At 39.1% G+C, this 21,403-nt stretch overlaps 1 protein-coding gene across 11 annotated transcripts in view; it reads right to left on the bottom strand.

Moving 5' to 3' along the window:
• Nucleotides 1-21,403, bottom strand: part of PICALM (phosphatidylinositol binding clathrin assembly protein) — a 71,235-nt gene that overhangs the window by 6,627 nt on the left and 43,205 nt on the right. For 2 of the 11 annotated variants that reach the window (XM_055701671.1, XM_055701673.1), the window contains exons 12-22: nucleotides 20,067-20,167; nucleotides 14,959-15,108; nucleotides 13,425-13,508; nucleotides 13,001-13,081; nucleotides 10,312-10,419; nucleotides 9,256-9,387; nucleotides 9,136-9,166; nucleotides 8,255-8,354; nucleotides 6,476-6,499; nucleotides 4,375-4,434; nucleotides 2,079-2,183 (exon numbers count right to left, since the gene is read on the bottom strand). In XM_055701671.1, coding sequence (XP_055557646.1) covers nucleotides 2,079-2,183; nucleotides 4,375-4,434; nucleotides 6,476-6,499; nucleotides 8,255-8,354; nucleotides 9,136-9,166; nucleotides 9,256-9,387; nucleotides 10,312-10,419; nucleotides 13,001-13,081; nucleotides 13,425-13,508; nucleotides 14,959-15,108; nucleotides 20,067-20,167 — 976 coding nt within the window. The remainder of the gene's footprint in view (nucleotides 1-2,078; nucleotides 2,184-4,374; nucleotides 4,435-6,475; nucleotides 6,500-8,254; nucleotides 8,355-9,135; nucleotides 9,167-9,255; nucleotides 9,388-10,311; nucleotides 10,420-13,000; nucleotides 13,082-13,424; nucleotides 13,509-14,958; nucleotides 15,109-20,066; nucleotides 20,168-21,403) is intronic. The other 9 variants (XM_055701672.1, XM_055701677.1, XM_055701676.1 and 6 more) reach the window with 5 other exon arrangements.

Below are 21,403 nucleotides of genomic sequence, written 5' to 3'. Positions count from 1 at the left end.
AGCAAATGCTGATTCAAAGGGTGTGTTTCCTATCAAAGTAATTCTCACAGGAGCCAAACGCTGTCAGAGAAGCACAATAAACACGGCCCTACACACCTCGCTTGTGACTAATTCCTCCTTCTCGTTATGACAGCCAGCTGGGATCTAACCAAGGCCAAGCCCTGCAATGTCAAACGAAGCAGAAAGGCTCACCCAGCTGTTCAGACGCACCTACCTGTTTATCAGTGAATTAGGCAGGTAGGCAGTTTACAGGCAGTTGAGGCAGGTTATTTTTTAAAAGATCATTTCAAAACTGGTTTTTTTTGAATTCTAGAAAAAACCTCTTGAAGATCCTTTAACTTGTTTTCTGTTTTAAAAATTTCATAACATTCCCCCCTGCATAAGACAGTATAAAACCCATGCAAAAGATACCAAATCACTTAAGTGACAGTGAATGTGCAAAGCAGCTCAAGTCCAAGAGAAAGTAAACTGAGAACCGCATTTCCAGCTAAAGAAAACTAACAGTGTCTCTTTCAGAGAAAGCCTTTTAAAAGTCAAAAAAAACCCCCAAAACTCTATCCCCAAGGCTCTGTTTTAAGGAAGACAAAGGGCACGCTGCCCACTGGCAGCACACGGCACAGCCTCTCCCGTTCAAGGATCAGGTTCAGGCATCGGGAAAGGCTTGAGGCTCTCTCCCCTTCCAGCCTGCTGCTGAATTCCCTTCCCTCCACACGCCAGTCCCCAAACCCACACGTACGCCAACGTATACCTAAGTTACACACGCATGTTTTCAGTCACCTATGCAAACAGAGCTCTCTGCAGTAAGATCAAAATACAGTCCCAGTGTGTTACCTCTTTCTGACAGTCACGACACACAATGTGAACTTTGACAGAGAAACACCTGACTGATCAGTCGAACCACACTGTTACTACTGGAGCTCCAATCTGCCAGGTGAACCTGGCTCTGCTTCTAACAGCAGTTCACAAACAGAACAAAGTCTTTAATAATCTCAGTATTTCCTGAAAATAGCATGAAGGTGTTCAAAGCTGTCCATTCCCTCTTCCCCCTAAAATGTTCTTCCTCCTGCAAAAAACTACCTTCAGAAGGCATTTGGGTTAAAAAAGTGAGTTCGTTCCAGTGACAGTAGTTTGCGAAACAATAAGAGGTATGTATTTAACTTCAGTACTGATAAAGTCAGTTCTTCCCAATGCTCAGAGTAACTCTTCAGCACGCTTTTATTCTGGTACCTCAGGTAATGAATTTACGCACAACAAATCACGAGAAGCAGAAAAGCAGGCAATTTAAGGAACACTCCATTTAACGTAACACTTAAGAGGGCAAGGCCAGATAGGTTGGTATAGCTATTGAATATCTTCGCTATGCTGTAAATACTGTCTGCTGCAAAACCAGGGAGGAATACAAAGACCTTTGGAGAACACAAGGGTTAAAACTAGATGAACATGCCGTGTGCCTCCCACTGAGTGGTCAGCACTACCAACCAGGCGTAGGACTGAAGTCTCACCAAGCTCGAGACCATGTTCTTTGCAAACCCATCTGTAACATTCATAGACTCAAAAGGCTGCAAACAGCCTGCTTGCCCTCTGCAAAATGCTGTAATACAAGGATGCAGCTTCCACTTACAGTTTTCAGGTACGGTCAGCCTTGGTTACTTTATAATCTAATACTTTTAAGTCTACCAGGCGGACCAAGAGTGGTACATATACTTCGGAGAAAGCTGTAATAGCGCAATCTCAAAGCCACGCTTAGAGGTGAAACCACACAGGACGTGACTCTGGGGAAGGAGCCTGCCTTCAGCGAACGGCACAGACATCAACTGTTCTTATCCTTTCACTAAAGCGTTAAGAATAACCTCAGCCACACCTCAGAAAAACATTGCCTTGAAATGCTATCCCTCCTCGCTTCTGTAAAACATACTCGCTGCTGCCAACCTGGATGTAAAAGCTTGGAAGCGATCCTTACATGGACTACTGGGGTTATGCAGTACCTTTGTCCAGCAGAAGAAAATATTAAAACACTTTTAAAGAAATTGACCCAGCCGTAATTGGTTCCCAGCACCAATGATTTTGAATATACACACCTGTGCTCCCGGTACAGGGCCAAAAGGGTTTGGTGGTCTCATGACTGGCTGACTGTATATTAAAGTTGGCTGTGTCATCACTGGTATGCCTCCCATCTGCGATGGCTAAAAAAAAAAATAAATATCCAGACAACATCAAATCACACCTAGCATTAATACATTGCAAGTATTTAAGGAGAGAAAGGAAAATGGTAAATGCATGAAAAATTTTGGTCATATTTGATACACGCAATCATACAAGATCTTTCTACAATATTCTGCAAATAGAAGTTACAGAAAGGAGCCTTAGAACCTTTTCAAGGAGCCAGTAACAACTGAGGCCGTTTACTCCCTTGCTGCAGAGATCTGAAACACTGGCACAGTTGTTTAAGCACAAGCATTTGTGCTGGTCCTCCTGCTCCCCAGACCGGGGTCTGACAGCGCTGCCCTCTCTGCCTTCGAAAGCCCAACAGTTTTACAGGTATCAATACAGAGCTGACAATTCAAGAAACACTGAAAACTGAGAACTATATTCCCAATTAATGTTAAGTCATTATGCAATCAAAAGTCTGAAATGTTAACGCCTCGCTGGCTGAACCAAATTAAGAATTTAACATATATTAATGGTCTTGGAAGTCAGGTTTTATTTAAGGTAATGCCCATCTCGGGCGCTGCTCTTGGCACTCCCCTTCAGCTTGGGTTGACACCCAGCAGCAGCTGTACTGAAACAATCCCTATTCCAAGCAGCTTTTCCTTGACTAATCCTGGTACTCCTCCGATCACGCCAGCCAGCTCTTTGGGCAATCACATGGTGATCCCATCCAAGAAAGTGACCCCGATGTAAACACCCTACAAAAACGCAAGTTTAAAAATAACTGCTGGCACAACAAAGACACAGGAACCAGCAGCCAGGGAATGCTAAGGTACTAACAAAATTGCTGGTCCCAGTAAGTGCTCACCAAGGGAAAAGCCTGCTACTGGACTGCCACCTCAAAATGGCCACACTCAGAAAATTAAACACAAGGGTTGTAAAGTGGGTCAACATTTCAGAGATTCCTAACAGTTACGTGTCCTGAGCAGAGTTCGAATGAGCCAGGACAGTTATCAGGATGCGCCAGAAAGCCTGTTCTTCGTTCTGTAACGACCTGTCTCACCCATCTGCTCAGACACTGCACACTTTTGAATGAGCAACAGCCACCTGGGATAACAGCTACGGCTCCTATGAATTCCAGTTTCCATTTCACATTGGCGTTTGAACCCCATGATGAATGCTGCTTTACAAAACATGCAAGATTACTTTCTACCCACTAAATATGTAACCCTCCCCAGCTGCTGAATTAAAATAACTCAAAAATGTTTCCAGTACCATCAGTACAAAGTAGTGTTGATTCAAACTTAATCTACATAAACAGTAATTTAATCACGAGGACTTTGCACAAGAACATACTACTGGAGATCATGGATGGGTAACGGGGAACTTAATACTCTCCCAAAAGACCCTCAAGAACACAGCTGGCCACTTCTGCAGTTCACTTACTGAGCACGTACAAGTTATAAATCATTAATCTATTTGATTATATGATGAAACATTTAGCTTATTTTTATTATACTAATCAGTGAGCCATTTAACAGAGTAACTGTTCTACAGAAGTTCTCTCCCCTTTTATTCACCCAGCAAAGCTGTGCTACATCAAAACTGTACTAATCAAGTGTTAAGGCATATAATTCCAGAAATATTTTAAAATTTGAGGGAAGAACAAAAATTTGAACAGCTTTTCAGAGCAACAAGCAGCAAGATCAGGTTTCTGTCAAAAGGTTCCGACTTCCAGAACCGGTGTGTCACCAGGAGATTAAATACTCAACCAACGCCAGGACACAGGGCAGTGTCGCAGTGTCACAAACTTGCGGTTTTGTAGCACTGATCATTACAGAAAACTTTTGCTGAGGCTGGGAGCAAGTATTTAAGGAAGGTTTCACTTTGCCGATAACATGCCTGTTGTGAAGGTAGTAGTTATACTTACATGATAAACATTTCTACGATCACTTTATTACTACACCAATAAAGCCCAACAAGAACAGACAATGTCTTAGTTTTTCATAAACTTTAAAAAGTGAGGTAGGAAAGGGCAGACTTAACATCAGACAAAACCCACTGAAGTACTTAAGAAAACCAGGACTTAATGATGTGGTGAAGAATAAACCATGAGGAGCTGAAATTCAATCTTCAGTAGAATAGTTCAGAAAAACAACTGCTACCAAACTGTGAGCAAACAAACGACACGCAGCATCTGACTTGAGTTGTAGGAGTTCCACTCACCATCCCATAGCCCATCATTCCTGTCGGCGTTGTAGCAGGGTATGCCATGACAGGTGGTGCCTGGTGTGAAAAACAGTGGTGAACTGAGAGGAGATCAGCTGCACACTGGTAAGACACTGCTTTCTAAGGGTCAACTGCAGCTCTTTGCTTATTATGAATATAGCAAACAATAAACAGGATTTGCAGTCTTAAGAGTGTATCCAAATTATTTCAGACTGAATACAGTACCTAAAGTTTCTAGGTGATATTGGCAAATCTACAATTCTGTATTTGCTTTTAACCTGTTTGGATTCTGGCTGACTAAACTAAACAGCAAGCTGCCATTCCCTTAGCACCCTGTTTAAAGAACACAGTATGAGACACGGAGAAGTCTGAGAGAAAATATTCAGGAAGCAGAAGCATGTTTTTTAATCCCATGAAGCACATACTTCTGTTTCAGTATCAGAAGGAATGGTACGCAAGGAGCCAACAGAAAAATTTTAAAGACTGAAAAGACCAAATTACCATTGCTTCTGCCAACAAGACAAGAATTCTTTTCTTTTTAGCCAGGATGTACACGCTATGGGGATTCTCCTACTGTGCTTCAGTGTAATTTGAACTCTAACATGAATATCCAGCTTGCACTCCCTCTCACTCACCCACTTGGTACAGTGAATTTGAACAGATTAAAGACGGTCCTCTTAGTATCTGCAGATATGTTGATATTCCCCTCAAGCTAAGTTAGCTTTTATGAAGTTACAGGGAGATTGCTGTCAACAGGCAACACCTGGGGTTGAAGCTAACTTTTGTAAACAGCTTGGCAACACATACTTAGAAAAACAGCTGATAACTCTTCGAATATGGTTAGGATATGAAGAACTGTCTTTAATACACTTTTCTTTCTTTGTTCTATAGTTTCATTACCCACTTTCTAAATACTAACCCTTACATGGACAAAAAAAGGTGGGAGTTTTTTTTCAGACTGTATATTGGTGCTTATAAATATTCAGCTAACTTGCTGTCTAGCCACTCCACCTCCTGTTAGTTTCTCCTTTAAGAAAAAAAAAAAAAAAAAGAGTCTAATTCTTGTGTTATTGCTGTGGGGGTTACTATTCATCACGAGACAAAGACCATATGCGTTCCTTGGTACACAGAGATTATTGATACAGAAAAGAGGGAAGTGACAAAATATTAATAATACTGGATTAATTAAAGCAGATAAATTGTAGTATTGAGAATAGGACATCAGCAGGACTGCTTCTGAATTCAGTTCTAAGGTATCAGCTGCCTTTTCATATACACCAGCCAGTGTCACTGCCATTTCAACTGCCATCAGAACAGATTTCACCAATCAAGAATTATCTAAACCACATACTATCTATGTATTTCACATGGCTGTCAAAGCTAGCCTGAAAATTACTTGTTTGTTTTGCTTGTGTACACACAGCTACACACACACAAACATGCTGACTAAATTGATTTTTGAGTGCTCAAGTATGGACCTACCATCCTTCAGTCAGTTACCCTGCAATAAAAACAGAATACAGGGAAAGACCAATATCACCGTTGACAAAAAGAAAAAAATCCTTTGAAACAAAAGACTGCATTCCTCAGACAGCAAGCACAGGTTATTGCTTGCCCTTTGTAAATTGTCAGCCTGGATCTTCTTTTTTCATATGAGCATTAATGACATATTGGTCTCTCCCTACTTAAAAAAAAAAAAGAATCAAGATCTACCATAAACGTGAATAAAGTGCCAAGTATAACAGAAGCCCGTAAGGTTTCATGCAGTTATTCAAACACAAACATTTTTATCTTCATTCAAAATTCACCAAGTGCATTAAAGGCAGCACAGACACAAACCCCAGCTCTCTGGCAGCAAATGGTACAGTTTAAAGCAAGGAAAAATAATCTTGGTATTTCCCATGCCATCATTCGAATCAAGAACCTGCAGACCACCTATGAAGTTTGTGTACGCTAGGAAAAGCTCAATTTTTGGCACACCAAAGATTTTAAAATGAGAAATGTGTAAATAGCAAGAAGGTTATGAGATTCTGCAACAGCAGTGGTTAATATCAGCATGCCAGTCGATTGCAAAAAGGCTGTGGGTTGTTTCACTTACGTATTGTGGAAAATGCATGCCATTCTGTATTTCCCAGGGAGAACAATTACATAATGCAATAACACTGGATTAGAAGCAAATACTTACACAACGGAATATACACAGATAGCATTTTAGTTCACAAATACATTACATGTTTACCCCAACACATTCTTGTAATTCAAGTCATTTACTGAGACAACATACACCTGTGATACTGTCATCATTATTAGGTTTGTAATTATTTTGCACAGTCCATTTATTTGGTATATGCCTTTTTTCCAAAAGATGAGAAAGCCTTATTTTCAAAAGCATATTTATTTAGCAAGCAGCAGCAACTCCACAATAAATAGACCAGCAGAGGAAAACAAACTTCCCCCCCTCCAGATTACTTCTGTTTCAATATTTTTATGTTATCAGAACAGTTTCACAGGAAGAAAAGTGCCTCAACAGTGTCTCTAAATGATAATGACTTATCACAAGAAGATGTGTATACAAGACATGAGTTATTAAAACAGATTCAAGCACACAAGTAAACTCAAACCACCAGTCATTAAAGCAGGTGAGTAGTTACAGTTCCTTCAATATCTACACACCCTCCAGTAAGGTCCACAAACATTTCTCCCTTCATAAATATAGCAAGTTGATAAGGGACATCCAGTAGGGAAGAGGTAGTGGATCCAGGGATACAAGCTCTGTCTTTCCAAATCTGCAACACTGTGTTATTACACTGCAGATTCACCCTCCCCCAGTCAGAGTCAGATGCCATAAATCCTCGGGAGCGGTTTGTTACCCGTTCCATCCATATACAGTTCTCCAGATCATTAAGGAAAGGGTGAGTAAGATTCACATGCAAAAATATTCTGTTAGCATTGTGAAAACTACTCATGTAAACTCTTAATGTGTAATTAGGAACCCTTGCTCTACCTGCTACAATAGACACTATGAAGTTGGTCACCAAAACTGACATGCACTTAAAACAACTGCGCACATCAGGGCAGGAAAGCAGTCGTTATGTACATTAAGGAAGTATTGCCCGTGTCACTGCACAGACACCTCTACAAGAATCAAGAAGATTAATCTCTCAGCCTGTTCCTGTCCCCAGAGCGGGCTGAGCTGCAATGTCTACACACTTGACATCTCAGTATACCTGAAGAACACGCTTCTCACACTTACACTTTTCTAGACTGCAAAGTGCCTGCTTCCACTGGAATTCAGTTTTATGTCATAGAAGCAATGAATGGCTTGGGTTGGAAGGGACCTTAAAGATCACCCAGTCCCACCCCCCTGCCATGGGCAGGGACCTTCCACCAGCCCAGGCTGCTCCCAGCCCCGTCCAGCCTGGCCTTGAGCCCTGCCAGGGATGGGGCACCCACAGCTGCTCTGGGCAGCCTGGGCCAGCGCCTCGCCGCCCTCACGGGGAAGAATTTCCTCCTAATAGCTAATCTAAATCTCCCCTCTTTCAGTCTAAAGCCATTTCCCCTTGCCCTGTCACTGCCTGCCCTTGTAAAAAGTCAGTTGAGTGAAACACGAATGCTGCTACCTTGCCATGAGAGAGGCTGGTCAAACACTACGGAAGTTTATGCTAAACCTGCACATGTCACATCAAAAACTATTTACTAGAACCTCAACGCTAAGAAAAACAAATCCAAGCAGTACCCATCTCAAACGCACCCCTTATTCAATTGTCTACTACCCTTTTACTGCAACTATAGAACAGTATCAAATTGCTCTGTTACACACCAGCCTGCATATCTAAGTTGCAGGGAACTCACTATTTTAAAATGAGTATTTGCTTACCAACGTCGGAGCATTCCACGCAGTTGTAGGTGCAATCTTGGGTTGCCAGTTGGAACCACCTGTTAGTTTCTTTTCACCTGGCTGAGTCCAGTTAACATCACTTCAAATAGATTTTTTAAAAATTGTTAGAAAACATTGGATTTTCCCACAAAACTCCCTCAGGTAAACACCATTTCCTCTTGGAAATGTGGCTTCTTCTGTTAATGAAGAAGCTTATGTAGCAAAGGAGTTGATAAAAGGTCTCATGACAGCTTGTTTTGGGTAGAAAAAATAAGGTACATGAGCCACCACAGCTTCATCTAATTCCAGTCAAGTTCCTCAGCACAGGTAAGTTAGTCTCACTGACTTTCCTTGGGTGAAAATTAGGAGCAACTGCATACTAGATTTTATGAATGGTTTCAGAGTTGGCACAGATGGTCCCTATAAGCCTTGAATTTGCTAATCACATTCTCAACTTTGCTGCTAGACCAGATGTTCACAATCCGAGAATATGCCCTGCTTCAAAATTCACTTGTCTAAAAAGGTCAACCACAAGTCAGAGGCTGTGGTTTCACAATCTTTTAATACAGCCCTGCACACACTCACACAAAGTATTTATAAGCTGTGCTAAGACTGCCTACAATTACAAAGGAACATTTTGATGAACTCATTTCCTAAATATATACAAAACCTGAAAGGTATCAGACACTGTCACTCCCACTCAGTCTACTGTCACCTCCCAACAGCTCTCACCTATTCATTATACCTTGTATGAGAAACAAGGTACAGTCCCAAACGCGCTCTGAAGGCTAACGTTATGTGGTACACACAGGTTTGAACCTATACTTTCATAAAAATTTACTATCAAGAAAATCAAAACGTTCAACCTTAAGCATACTCACTTTTTAGTAGTTCCATTTCCAATGCCCAAATCTGTCACAAAGTGGAAAAAGATACTATTGAAATACCATTCACTTAAAAGCGTTAAGAAAGTATGAATGTGTTAGCGGTTTGATACTTACTGCCTACAAGATTGGCTAAAGATGAATCCAGATCATCTGACACTAATTTGTTAGGTGGTACTTTGGCAACTGGAAGACTCTGGTTTTGAGAGGCCACTGTCGGTTTTAGGAGACCACCTAGTTCATCAAAGCCTGGTAAGGATAAACATAAAGTAAGTGATCTGAATCACAGGCCTCCCATGAATGTCATGACATACAATACAAGAGACAGCAAGTTCAACAACGGCTAAAATACAAAATTTAACCTAGTGATGCTACACTATACAAGAAGGACAGAACTTACTATGCCTCTTGATAAAGGAGAGACTTAAGATCTACTACAGCAAGGAGATTTCACTTTACTAGTTTGACATCAATTTTACATGGGATGCAGTCACAATGACAGCAAAGCAATCAAAATAAAACAAAATAAGGAATAAATATTTAAAGTATTTCAAACTTATACAAAGCGTATGTATTTGCTTTAGCAAATCACTGTTTTCCCAAAACGAATCCAATGTCAAGTACAATGTCAGAAGACTAGAAAGGATTTACTTTCCAGATACTCAAAAGAAAAGTACTGACTACGACTACAATCAAAATTAACTGTGTATGTTTTGATTATTAATCATTTTCTGAAATAAACTTAACATCAGAAAGAGCAACATGTAGGCAAAGAAGTGTCAAAAATGTGTTGCACAGGTATATAAAATTAAGATGCAACTTTAACTCTTCCGACCATGCTCTACAAATACAGGCTTAATTTCAGTTGATGGTATGTAAAACTACTAAAGGCTGTTCACTGTGTGAAGTCTTGATGCACAAAACATTTAAGTGAAGGAAACCAATGTAAACATTTCAGCAGGCTACACACAGAAATAGTGCATAAGGAAAAATTTTTTTACGAATTAAGAAAAACTGGATGAAGAATGCTGCTATTGACCTTTTAAAGCCAGCTTTTTCTTCAGCTGGAGCACTGTCACAGCAGTACAAGCAAATACAGATTAAGAGATTTATACCTCAAGAATAAAAATAAAATTAAAGGACATACGTCATCTATTTTAATAAGTGCCTTACCACCAGAATCTAGGACAACATTAGAAGATTTGTTTCCAAACACAGACTCAAAGTCAACATTAAGGCCAGCTGATGGCTGTGGTTGAGCAACAGGAGATGCAGTGAACCCTGTGGGGCAGGGGAAAAATAAAAATAAAAAAAGAATTGAATGTTTTTATACAGCATTTCCCATGAATCCACCTTCTTTATGCAAGACACACTGAATACGTAGATTAAGTACCACAGAAAGACTAGGAATACCTCAAAGGTCCACACTACACCCTGACATCGAGAAGCATGTAAAAGAGCAAGCTGGAAGCAGTTCATTTGAAGTTTATTTGGAGTTAATCCTCCAAAGAAAGGTTTTGTCTAAGAACCGGAGACAGAGGCCCAAAAACACACTCCTCCAATTGCTAAATCTCTGGACTAACTATCTGCATCTTCCTTATTCTTTTACCAAATAGTTACAATAAAATTATTGAGGAAATAATCCCCATGCTTCTCCAGGAAAATAAGCTGGCTGGGTACAGAACCTGTTTCAAGATTACTTGCCTGACAATTACTCTGTTTAATATTAGTTGAACAGTTCTCTTTGATACAACTGGAGTAAGATCCAAACCATCCCAAAGTTCCTGACTAGTAATGCCTTCAATTAGACATTCTTAACATTAGTAATTTTTATAGCGCTTAAGACACTTTTGAACACACGTTTTGCAGGCATATTTCCAGTAATTATAGCGAGTTAGAGCCACATTCCAACGCCTACTCCTGTCTGAACTTACTCCATTTGTCTCCCTGTATGTATCTATACAGCAGTGTTCTCCAAATACACTTTTTCAATACTGTGAAAATTTATTGCAGCACAAAGCATTGTGTGTGATGGTTGGCAGTATTAAGTTGATAGTGTGGTAATATGTAAGAGAACACCGATTTGTTTCTAAAGTTATATTTTTTTAATGTTATACACGATCATGCACACAAGCGTGCATGTACTTCACCTTGATGTTAAGGCAGTTACAGAAGTAATTACTACTTTATATGAAAAGCACCAAAAAAATGCAACAGCATCTTGAAAACTAGCTCGTCTGGATTGTAACAGAAATTTTGATGATATGGAGAAATAAAAGGAAAGGATCACAAATACTTTAGCAGTGAAGCATTACAGTGAGTGGAAATAACTGACAAAAATACTACTTTGATTTCGTTTAGCTTGCTGTGACAGCACCTCATTTCAATTTTACTGTTTCCTGAAATCATTCACATTTCACCTAAAAAAATTAATCAGTATAGGTTGCTATGCTATCCCTGAACATAAACCTCACAGAAAAAACAAATTTGGATTACCTGTTCCTTCCTATTTTGTCTTAAAGGAACATAAAACTTGTAACTCAAAAGCATCCATTGCTAAGAATTTAAACAATGTACTTTTCATTAAAAACAAATCAAAGAAAACAGCATACAGCAAAACATGGGAAGCAGTAACGTGGGAAAAGATAGCGAGTAAATAATCAACAAAACAAAATGAGTATCTTTATGACAAGTATACCGTCAAGTTGTAACAAGCCATTTCAGAGACTCTGAACTGCGGATAGGAATTCTTTGGATGGGATGTCCTGCAACTCTTAAAACTGTGCCTGTACCAATAGAAAACTTGACTTACAAGAGCTCGTATTTTCCTTTAGAAAAAAGCCTGAACTGAAACAAGCCAAGTTTCCTGCTCTCACATTTTAGGAAGTTTCAAGCTTTATGAAACTAACAAGATGAGACAAGCCAGAAGACAAAACAATAGATAGGACCTCTTAGAATCAGCCTCTGAAAAAGATCAAATCCTACTCCCAGGATGAACCAGCAGCCCAGGGCATTCTCTCTAACATGGATGTTTTGAAAGGTGCAAAAGGTCAGTATTTTTAATGGAGAGAAAAAACCAACAAGGCTTAATAGAAACTAACCATCCCTCTTTTTGGATATGGGACAAAGGGAACAGAGTCATATGTAGTATTTATTTAACCTTTTGTTAAACAACTTAAAGACACTAAACCAAAATGTGACTTCCTGGTGCTTTTAAGAACTCACCCTTCCACAGTAGGTATTTCTAAACCTTGCATGGCAACAATGTTAATGCTCCCTGTTCAATCTGGTTTAGATAGATTATCATCTGTCACAGTCCACAGCCTGCCTGCCAACTGTCTGGATGGCTTTCCGGAACCAGCATCAGCCCTGGGTTACTATACAGACCTTACGCAGCTGCACAAATGATTAGCCAGTAATTTAATGCAGTGGATACCTCCTCCTCATGTCCTGTTGCAAAGCTTCGTACTAATTTAGTGCACCGTTTGAGAGTAATATCTCTCAATAAAAATGCCCTAAGCAGCACGAACATCCCAGTCCCTTTATCTTAAAAAGCATGAGGTAGAGCAAGATGAGAAAATACTTGTAACATGCAAGTCTTTTGTGTGGTACGTAGCAACATGTAAACTACAAGAGATCCTGAAATGGGGAGATACTCATTTCGTGTTTAGACTAAATAAGCCTTAGCTTAGCACAAACTGAAGAAGTGTGTACCATCTGTGACGACACACCTAGCACAAGCACATGAATACAAATTTGAGCCACTATAACAATGCACTTCTGTAGGCAATACCTACTAGTTCTAGGCACAAAACACATTCAAATTGCTGTGTTTGTGGTAAGGATGTACCCCATTACCTACCTCCAAATAGACCAGCTACAGAAGAAGGCTCATTGCGGAAATGAGAAGCATTAGGGTAAGCTTGAGGGCCACAAAAAGAATCTGATAAGGCGTATCACACAAGAGAGAAAGCCAGGAAAGGAGAAGAGGAAGAGTTACAGAAAGAGAACCAAGACATACTGTTTATCTGCTATTCAAAAATTTAATTTAGGTTAGTCTATAAATTTACATACACTCTAGTAACACAGAACCAATGGAATGAAATCAATACACATCAGACATACAGCAAGAAACAAGCTGACATCATCAATAACACAAAAGGGGAAAGCACAGTTTCAAAGTTACAACTATATTAGGATAAATATTTACTCTCTTCCAAACAAATGCCATGTTTTACACCCTTGGAAGAAAAAAGTGTAAAAGCTTCAAGGCATTTTTCTTATACCTGAAGTATAAGGATACAGCCCAATAGTGGATTCATATTTGGTTGCCACAAAGGGATTTAGTTGAGTAAACGGGTTGTAATGATCTAAAGAACCAGAAAGAGTTACTTTAAATCTACATTCACATTATTGTAGCACCTTGTTTGTGCTACCACTAAAACTGCATTTACATTTCACATGATCAGTCAGGAGGTCCCACTTTGATTCTAGACACATCTTTAGAGAATGAGACATCAGAAGGGAATGCGGTGTATCAACGCAATCCATCTCCAGCAACTTCAGTGCTGTTGCGTGATGAATACTGCGCAAATCACCAAGTGCTACAAACCCACCAAGCTCCTTGTTCACAGCCCTGCACTGCTGCAGCTTTTTGTATGACTCAGAACAAATTATACAGAGGAAACCAACCTGATGGAATAGGAACCCCACAAAAAAAACCAACCCAAAAGGCTGTATTTCAGATAATCATGAATGGCTCCTGGTTCATTCACAAGTACCATACAAATTTTATTGGAAACATGGGAAAGTGATTAGAAACACACGTCAGATTAGCCAACTAATCCTTCCTGGGAATTGTGGAGGTAAGTTCACAGCAAGAGTTCCTGTGCTTGATCCTTCTCGCTTTCTCTTTCCACTAACCAAAGACAAGCTAGGAAACCAGTTAGCTAAGGTGACAAACTGTAGGTGGTACCAGTATCGCCAAAGAGATCCCTTTAGCTCTGATACTTGTAACAAAGAGATCTTTGATATCCCTGTTAACAAGAAACTGAATAATTCTGTGATCAGTTCTAGTGGGGTTCAACCTGCTAAGAGAACCCCATGGTGCAGCACTATTGTCTTTAAACCTAGCTTTGCTCAAAAACAGCACTGACATTTAATTAATTGATTTTCAGTCTATGAAAGCTAATTCTTCATATTGAAAAGTAATCAAATTACTGTGTAGCTGCACTGACAGAAATGTTAGGATTTCTAATATGACAGCCATGCTGAATCACCTACAAAGTAAGATTTCCACAGTTTTAAAAATGTGAGTCATTAGTTAATAAACTAGTAGGTAAATGGTTTAAGCAGACCATGCACGAGAACATGCATAGCTTTATCAGTTTTGTTAATGCCAGCACGACTCAGGGAAAAACATCCACTACCAAAAAAAATCAGAGATAGCCTCTACATTCAAAAAGAACATTTCAACCTGAGAAGCAAAGGAGCAGCATCTTCTTTTCATTCTCAGGCATACACACTATTTTATCTTAAAACTCCTAAGTGTAAGAGACTTGGTATAAAACTGCATTCAAACAACTGCTTTAACTCTAAGTAAGTTCCTTAACATCAGGTGGAATCTCATCTAGGTAGCCACGTATGGATATCAATACCATTTTCATGGCACAGTTACTAAATCAAGTTTAACATAGCACAAGATCAGCCTCAAATGACCAGCATTTTTAGTTTCTAAAAGGCCCCACAGATATACTTTAGAAACTGAAATAACATTAAATTTTTTAGGAAATAGGAAATTAGCTTAAAATGGTACTTTACCAACAAACATTTCATGTGTGGGTGTCCTACTGGTGAAAGTAGATACATCAGAAGACACAGACAGATGAGCAGCATCGTTAGTTTTTGTAAGGAAAGGGTTTAGGTTTGGAATGGCATCATCAACACTATCAACAGTAGCAGAAAAAGGATCTGTTCAATTCCAGAGAGCAAGAGAAAGAAGAAAAGGGAGACGGATTTAGTTACATGCTGCTTCCTAGGACAGAAGAGTAAGTGTTAAAGAGTGTCCAGGAAGTATAGTTTTCTCCTGACATCTCTAAACGTGGGATAACCTGGCTCATTGTTTAATTTTCAAGTTGTCCAGAATTAACTGTTCTCTGCTCAAGAAAAAAATACTACAGATATTAGCTACACATTTACTTTTTTTCTTCCTTGGACTTATAAATTGTGCTTCTTCCCGAGTGTGTGTTACACTGAAAATTAGTATGTTATTCCTCTGTAAAACACAGTCACTTTCTGCTTCACTCAGTCACATCCTGACACGTGCAACAACTTCCCTGGAGCAGAGACTGCCTCTCAGCACAACTTAACCCCAGGTGCTAAGCAAGGCTTTGATGCACTACCATCCTGAGGATAGTTTTAAAAACCTGAACAAATAAAACCAATGGAACTGTACTTTCCTTCTTCAAACTGTGTTTATGGATTTATTTTTTATTGGGCATCATGAAATTTTCAAAAGCTGCAAATACACCAAGGTAACATACAGTACAAAAGCACTTTCCTTACTACCTGGGGCATCAGAAGCAACAAGCTTACTGAGGATATGCCATTAGCTGCAAGCAAGCAAAAGCCTACTCCGCTTTGAGGGACAACAACCAGTGCGCAGTGATGAGGAAAATGTTCCTGATTAAAAAAAAAACAACCACTGGTCAGACCATACTGAGGAATGAAGGAAACTTGGAGCTCTGTGAGTCACTTCCCAAGGCACACAGGAGAGTTTCAAGGTTTCCTGAAGACTGATACTATTGCCAAGCTAGAATACTCCTGTACTCCAGGATCCAATAGATAAACAGGATAGGAAAGGCAGCTACAGTACTTGCTGACAGAAGGAGCTGTGGTTTAGCTGTCTGGCTTCAAAGCATCCTTGATGGAAAACTCAAGAACTTGCTAGTGAAATAAGCGAGAGTTGCATCTAGCCCTACTTGTTTTATCACAGCGCCTAGAACTGCAACTTGCTTTTCTAGGCAAAACCATTACAGAGAAAAGTCTGAATAATAATTATAGGAGAGGTTTTGTTTGTTTGTTTGGGTTTTTTTGAAGTATTTCAGTTTCTGGATGGTTTTCTTTTTTAAATCTGGTTAGATTAATGATTTATCCGCAACTCTTGTAAATACTACCATGATGTGTGCAGCAGCTTGAAAGTACAAATTATTCTCTCCCCCTGAATCTGACCACCTGATTCTTAGCTATAAATCCCACACAGCTCGATAACATGTAGATTTCAGTTATATGCAAGTCCAAAAGAAAATTAAATTTTACAATAACTGCATTATTCTTTGCAGCGTAATACATGCCTTGACTTGCTGCAAACTCAAGGTATCTTCAGTAAGACCCGACTTCTCTCCCAAATTGCTTGGCTATGTTGCAAGACTGAGCAAAGCACCTTAAAAGGCCTTTTTCCAAATCAGTCAGTCAGCAAAATGAGTGTCCAACACCGAATAAAGGATAAACAGAATAAACTAATATAGTATTTGTAATATATATCAGCAATACAACACTTTGTATTGTCTTATATATGTTTTAGACAGAAATATTACCACCTAATGCACTTGTGGACATGCCAATCAGCCAGCCACCTGAACAGAGTCCTTGCTTTCAGGTACTGCTTAAAACCGTTGTCTGCTTCAAATACTATCCTAGAAGCTGTAGAACAATGAGACCTGACAATAAACCAGGTCAGATTATCCTTTAGTCAGCGCCTGCTTGCTTTTTATGTTGCTGCTTCACATTCTTCTCATTCTATTTGGTCTCCTTATAATTGGAAAAAATCCAAACAGACAGGTCAGAATGATTATCTCCACACCGATACAGTTGCTTTGCTTCTGAAGTTTAGGTACAGATTGATAGCTGGCACATATACCAGACACAGCTGGAACGGTCTCCGAACAATCTCAGTAAACAGCTCAGAAAAATAATAAAGCTAAAAAGGACAAAGTTATTAACCGTATTTGGCTGAAACTACTGTCCTCTGGAATGACTTTACACATGCACTCAACAGGAAAATTACTACAGACTTTCTGTTCCCAAATCCCAAGGTTGTACATGGAGTTTCATGTGTTTTGACTAGTAAGACAATGCAATTCAACTGTAGATTACATTTCTGATAAAGTCTTGATAATCTGTTGTCAGACTCTTTTCCCTTGTCTGCCTCATTCTAATTCTAGCCAGTGTGTTCAACCTTGTCCAAGTCTCAAAACCTGCCAATGCTAGTGACAAAGGTAACTGAAAATTAATTGGGTTTGGGTAATTTATAGCCTTGCATATTCAGAACTCTAAAAATTGCTGTCTCTCCTGACAGCAACACCTCTGTTTCTAAAGCCCAATTTCATCCTTGAATGCACACGGCACCTGTTTGTGTCAATGGAATCACTCTGCACCTTCAGGCTATCATTAAGGGTTAATGATCCAGGTGCATTTAAAAAGAGTAACTTGAATTTTGCAAAATTGTACCTTTAACTTTTCCAACTAGAAGTATTTTACCTGAGAGAACAGTGACAAAGGTTTTTCAGTGGCATCTTACAGTTTGAAAAAAAAAAATAACCTGAACCCAGAATTAAATTATAGAACCCATTCTCTGGGAGTTGTTAACTCTGTTAGCTTTAACATTTTTGGAAGCACAAGACAAAAGGCAGCAACCCAAATATGATGCTTTTGTAACAATTTATCCTTTTATTATACACCTAAGAGCTGCTGCATAAAATTTTTAACAGTAAACTGATTTTAGTCCATTGCAGCTTGTAGCCGGTCTGATACTCTTCTCAAAGTCACCATATACACCAAATAAAAACATCATCATGTCAGAAAATTACCTAAGGGAGGGATGCTGTGCAGTGGTTAGAGCACAGGACTGGAAATAGTTCAGGTTCCATTCTTGGCTCTGCCACTGACTTGCCGTATGACTTCAGACAAGTCAGTTAATTGCTCAGATTTCCCCATCTGTAAAATGTGGAAAGCACTTCTTATCTACCTCACCTCTGTGAAGTAAGTGTTCATGTCTGTAAAGCTGAAGATACTTTCTTTTTTTTTTTTATGAAAAGTAACAAAAAATGGTGATCTCAGAATTTCAGCCCAAAATTTTAGCACAATCTGACATCTTCACAGTTAATTAAATCTTAGAAGTATTTAGAAATATGTCAATAGTAAACAGATACATCAATGACTGTTACTGAAGACTCTTACCAGGAGTAACAACACTGAACAAACACAGACTTTCATCAGGCTCAATTTTCAGGTTAATAAAGAAATGCTAGACTGTGATGTGACCTTCGAGAGGAAGATAATTTCCCCTTTTATCTCTCAGCCATGAAACAAATAGGACAAGCTGAAACAGAAGATATTTTCCAGAAAGCAGACAAGATGAGTCAAAACACTTTCCTCCATTTCTGAACTCTAAGCCTATTAAACATTGAAATCTGTATGCATAACTCCATAAGCTCCTCACTGCATCTTTCTCAAAAGATGCACTGCTCGAAACTAAAGGACAAGTAAACAACTATATTTATGACACTACCACATATATTAGTATTGCCTCCATCACTCAGAATTGCGTATTATTTCTCTGCAAACAAATGTGAGAAGGTACACAAAACAAAGTACAGCAGCAAAAAGTAAATAAAAAAGTAGAATACAAACACTGCTTATTATGAAGATATATAGGAAAAGCTATAGCTCAAAAAAATAGTAAAATTTCAAAACAGGATTCTTCTGACACCTATGAAACTTTCTGAAGTAACCACCCCCAATTTTTCACATCATAAAAGAAAGCATTTTTGCAAGCATCTGATTTATGTTTAAAAAAATAACCTGGAAATAGCCACATAGTTCAGGAGTTTACTCTTATTACATGCCACTTATGCAGAAAAGTAAAAAGAAACATCTTTGTAAGAGACTTTCAATCCTCCACCAGTATAACTTATGGTGTAAGCAGGCAACGTTACCTATACCAGAAGCATTCTGAAACATTGCAAAGCAGCAAAGAGAAAAATGGCTTCAAGCAAATGACTAAAAGCTCTAACACTCAAACTAATATTAAAGTAACATTCATGACTTCCTAGAATGCTCTTGCTTGCCTCCTTGGTTTAAGGACTTCCCTATGTCAATAAAATAGTATAACTCATTAAGTCCACCCTAGCAACTGGGCAGAATGATAATTTGGGTGTTCTGAAATAAGTTTTGGAGGGAAGGGGGAGAAAATAAGAGGGGGGGGGGGGGGGAAGTTCCTTATAAATTTTGTCTCTTCACTTAGAGATCCAACCATAGCTTTTTGCTAATTTGCCTTTGTAGTTAATTGAAACCCAGCAGAGACTCTGTAAAGAGATGCCTTACTGTATTTTCAGTAACTAACTCTGGTTACCAACTCCGTAACTAATTTTCTTTCCTTCTATGCACGCCTATCACAAATACCTCCTTTCAGGCCTCATCCGAGTTCTGCTCTATTATCACCTGCAATGGTTATCATCAACCGTTATTTGATTTAACATCAGACAAAATTTAAAATGTGTATTAAAATTCTGTGTGCAAGTTCCCATGTGTGCAACATGGGCTTTCTGGCAGACATCTTGACAGAACCAACTTCTCACATACTTTTGAGGACAACAGATATAAGGCTGGGCTGACAGGGCTGGTCAATAATTAAAGTAACTTTGCTACTAAGGACTCTCATCTTGAAATGCTCTGTAATCCCCACATGCTGCTACATTACTTTAATTCATACCTAGCTTTGACTTTTTCTGCTCCCATCATTCATCCGCATCCCTTGCAGCTTGTCTTTGCAAGATGTCTTAAGGAAGAAATAGCCCACAGACTAGGGGAAACATTTACAGGAACATGGCCATAGCAATTAGAACCTTAATCCCAATCAGAATTCTTACCTCCCCAGGTACTTCCTACTTGTGGAGCAGCAGATATAGGATGTACAGATGGATGAAAAGTTGGCTGCAAATCAAGCAGATCATTTGGCAGCTTTGAAGTGCTACAAAGATAAATTAATACAACTGTTTGAACTTCATTACAGTTTACAATGCAAGGAAAACACTAGTGACTGTCAAAAATAAGAAAAGCTTTGTTACTAATTAGTCATTACAAAACAGAATGATGCCAAAATCAGAAAGTGTGGTGAACTTCACATTTTCAGTTCTGCAGAAAAGTGTTAATTAAGCAAACTAAATTCTGTGTTATGCCAAGTGACTTTAGTCAAAGCTAAGACAGAAAGACAACCAGTCTTCTCATCTTCCTCACAGCCCAACACCAGGGATATAGCATTTTATGTTCAGCAGTCTTCAACTTTTAAAATAACCTCATGAAAGTCCCGCAGTATGACAAAAGCAGACTGACAGAATGAACTCTAGTGGGCTACACCACCAAAATGTTACATCTAAATTCCACAATTCATATCTTTCCACTGTGTCAACCACCACTGAAAAATGAGCTATTAAAGAACTTTGGGGAAAGCAAAATATAAGAAGCCTTGAAACACCTGCTCACACATCAGTCATGTGAAAATTTATTTAAATGCACATTTTAGACTATTCAAAACCAAACTGAGATCTAAGTCCATCACATGAAAATAGAGTGAAGTCTCGAAATTATTGCAGCAGTTTAACATACAAGTCTAACAGGAACAGTAAAATTCAACCTCTTGCATGTTTCATACTTTAAATTAGTCTTGAATAATGATAATAAATGGAGTACTGGGTTCACCCAGAACTTCTTAGCACACAAAATGAACGGAAATTTGCATGTACAGCTGTTACCACAGACAGAAGCTAAGTCACTGTGGCACCCAGCATCTTTTCAAATGGGACTGGCACGAGTTTAAAGGCAAGTAGGAACATCCTAGATCTCTGTATATTCACTTGCTGACCCAATCACTTGTATCATTCAGTTTTTACTATTTTGTTTCAACAGTGACTGAAATCACATTTTGCCACTACTGCTCCTGTTACAAAGCAGCACGGTGTGGCACAGCCCTGTAAGGTGAGCAGCAGAAACAAGATGATTTTCAAGGTAAAGCCTGCTCAAGTTAGTGATAAGGATTAATCAGAGACTTTGCATCTAATAGCAAGCAACTGATCTGATGACCCAACATATCCCTTTCATAGCAGCTACTGCTGTAAAATCTGGTCTTTGCTCACAGCAGTCATGCTGCCAGCAACTGAATTTAAACATGACGAAAAACTAGCATTTGTTTTTCTAGAAGAAAATGCTC

Source organism: Falco cherrug, chromosome 2, assembly GCF_023634085.1.
Source record: "Falco cherrug isolate bFalChe1 chromosome 2, bFalChe1.pri, whole genome shotgun sequence".
NCBI classification, from domain to species: domain Eukaryota; kingdom Metazoa; phylum Chordata; class Aves; order Falconiformes; family Falconidae; genus Falco; species Falco cherrug.
This window is presented reverse-complemented; position numbering and strand designations above follow the sequence as displayed.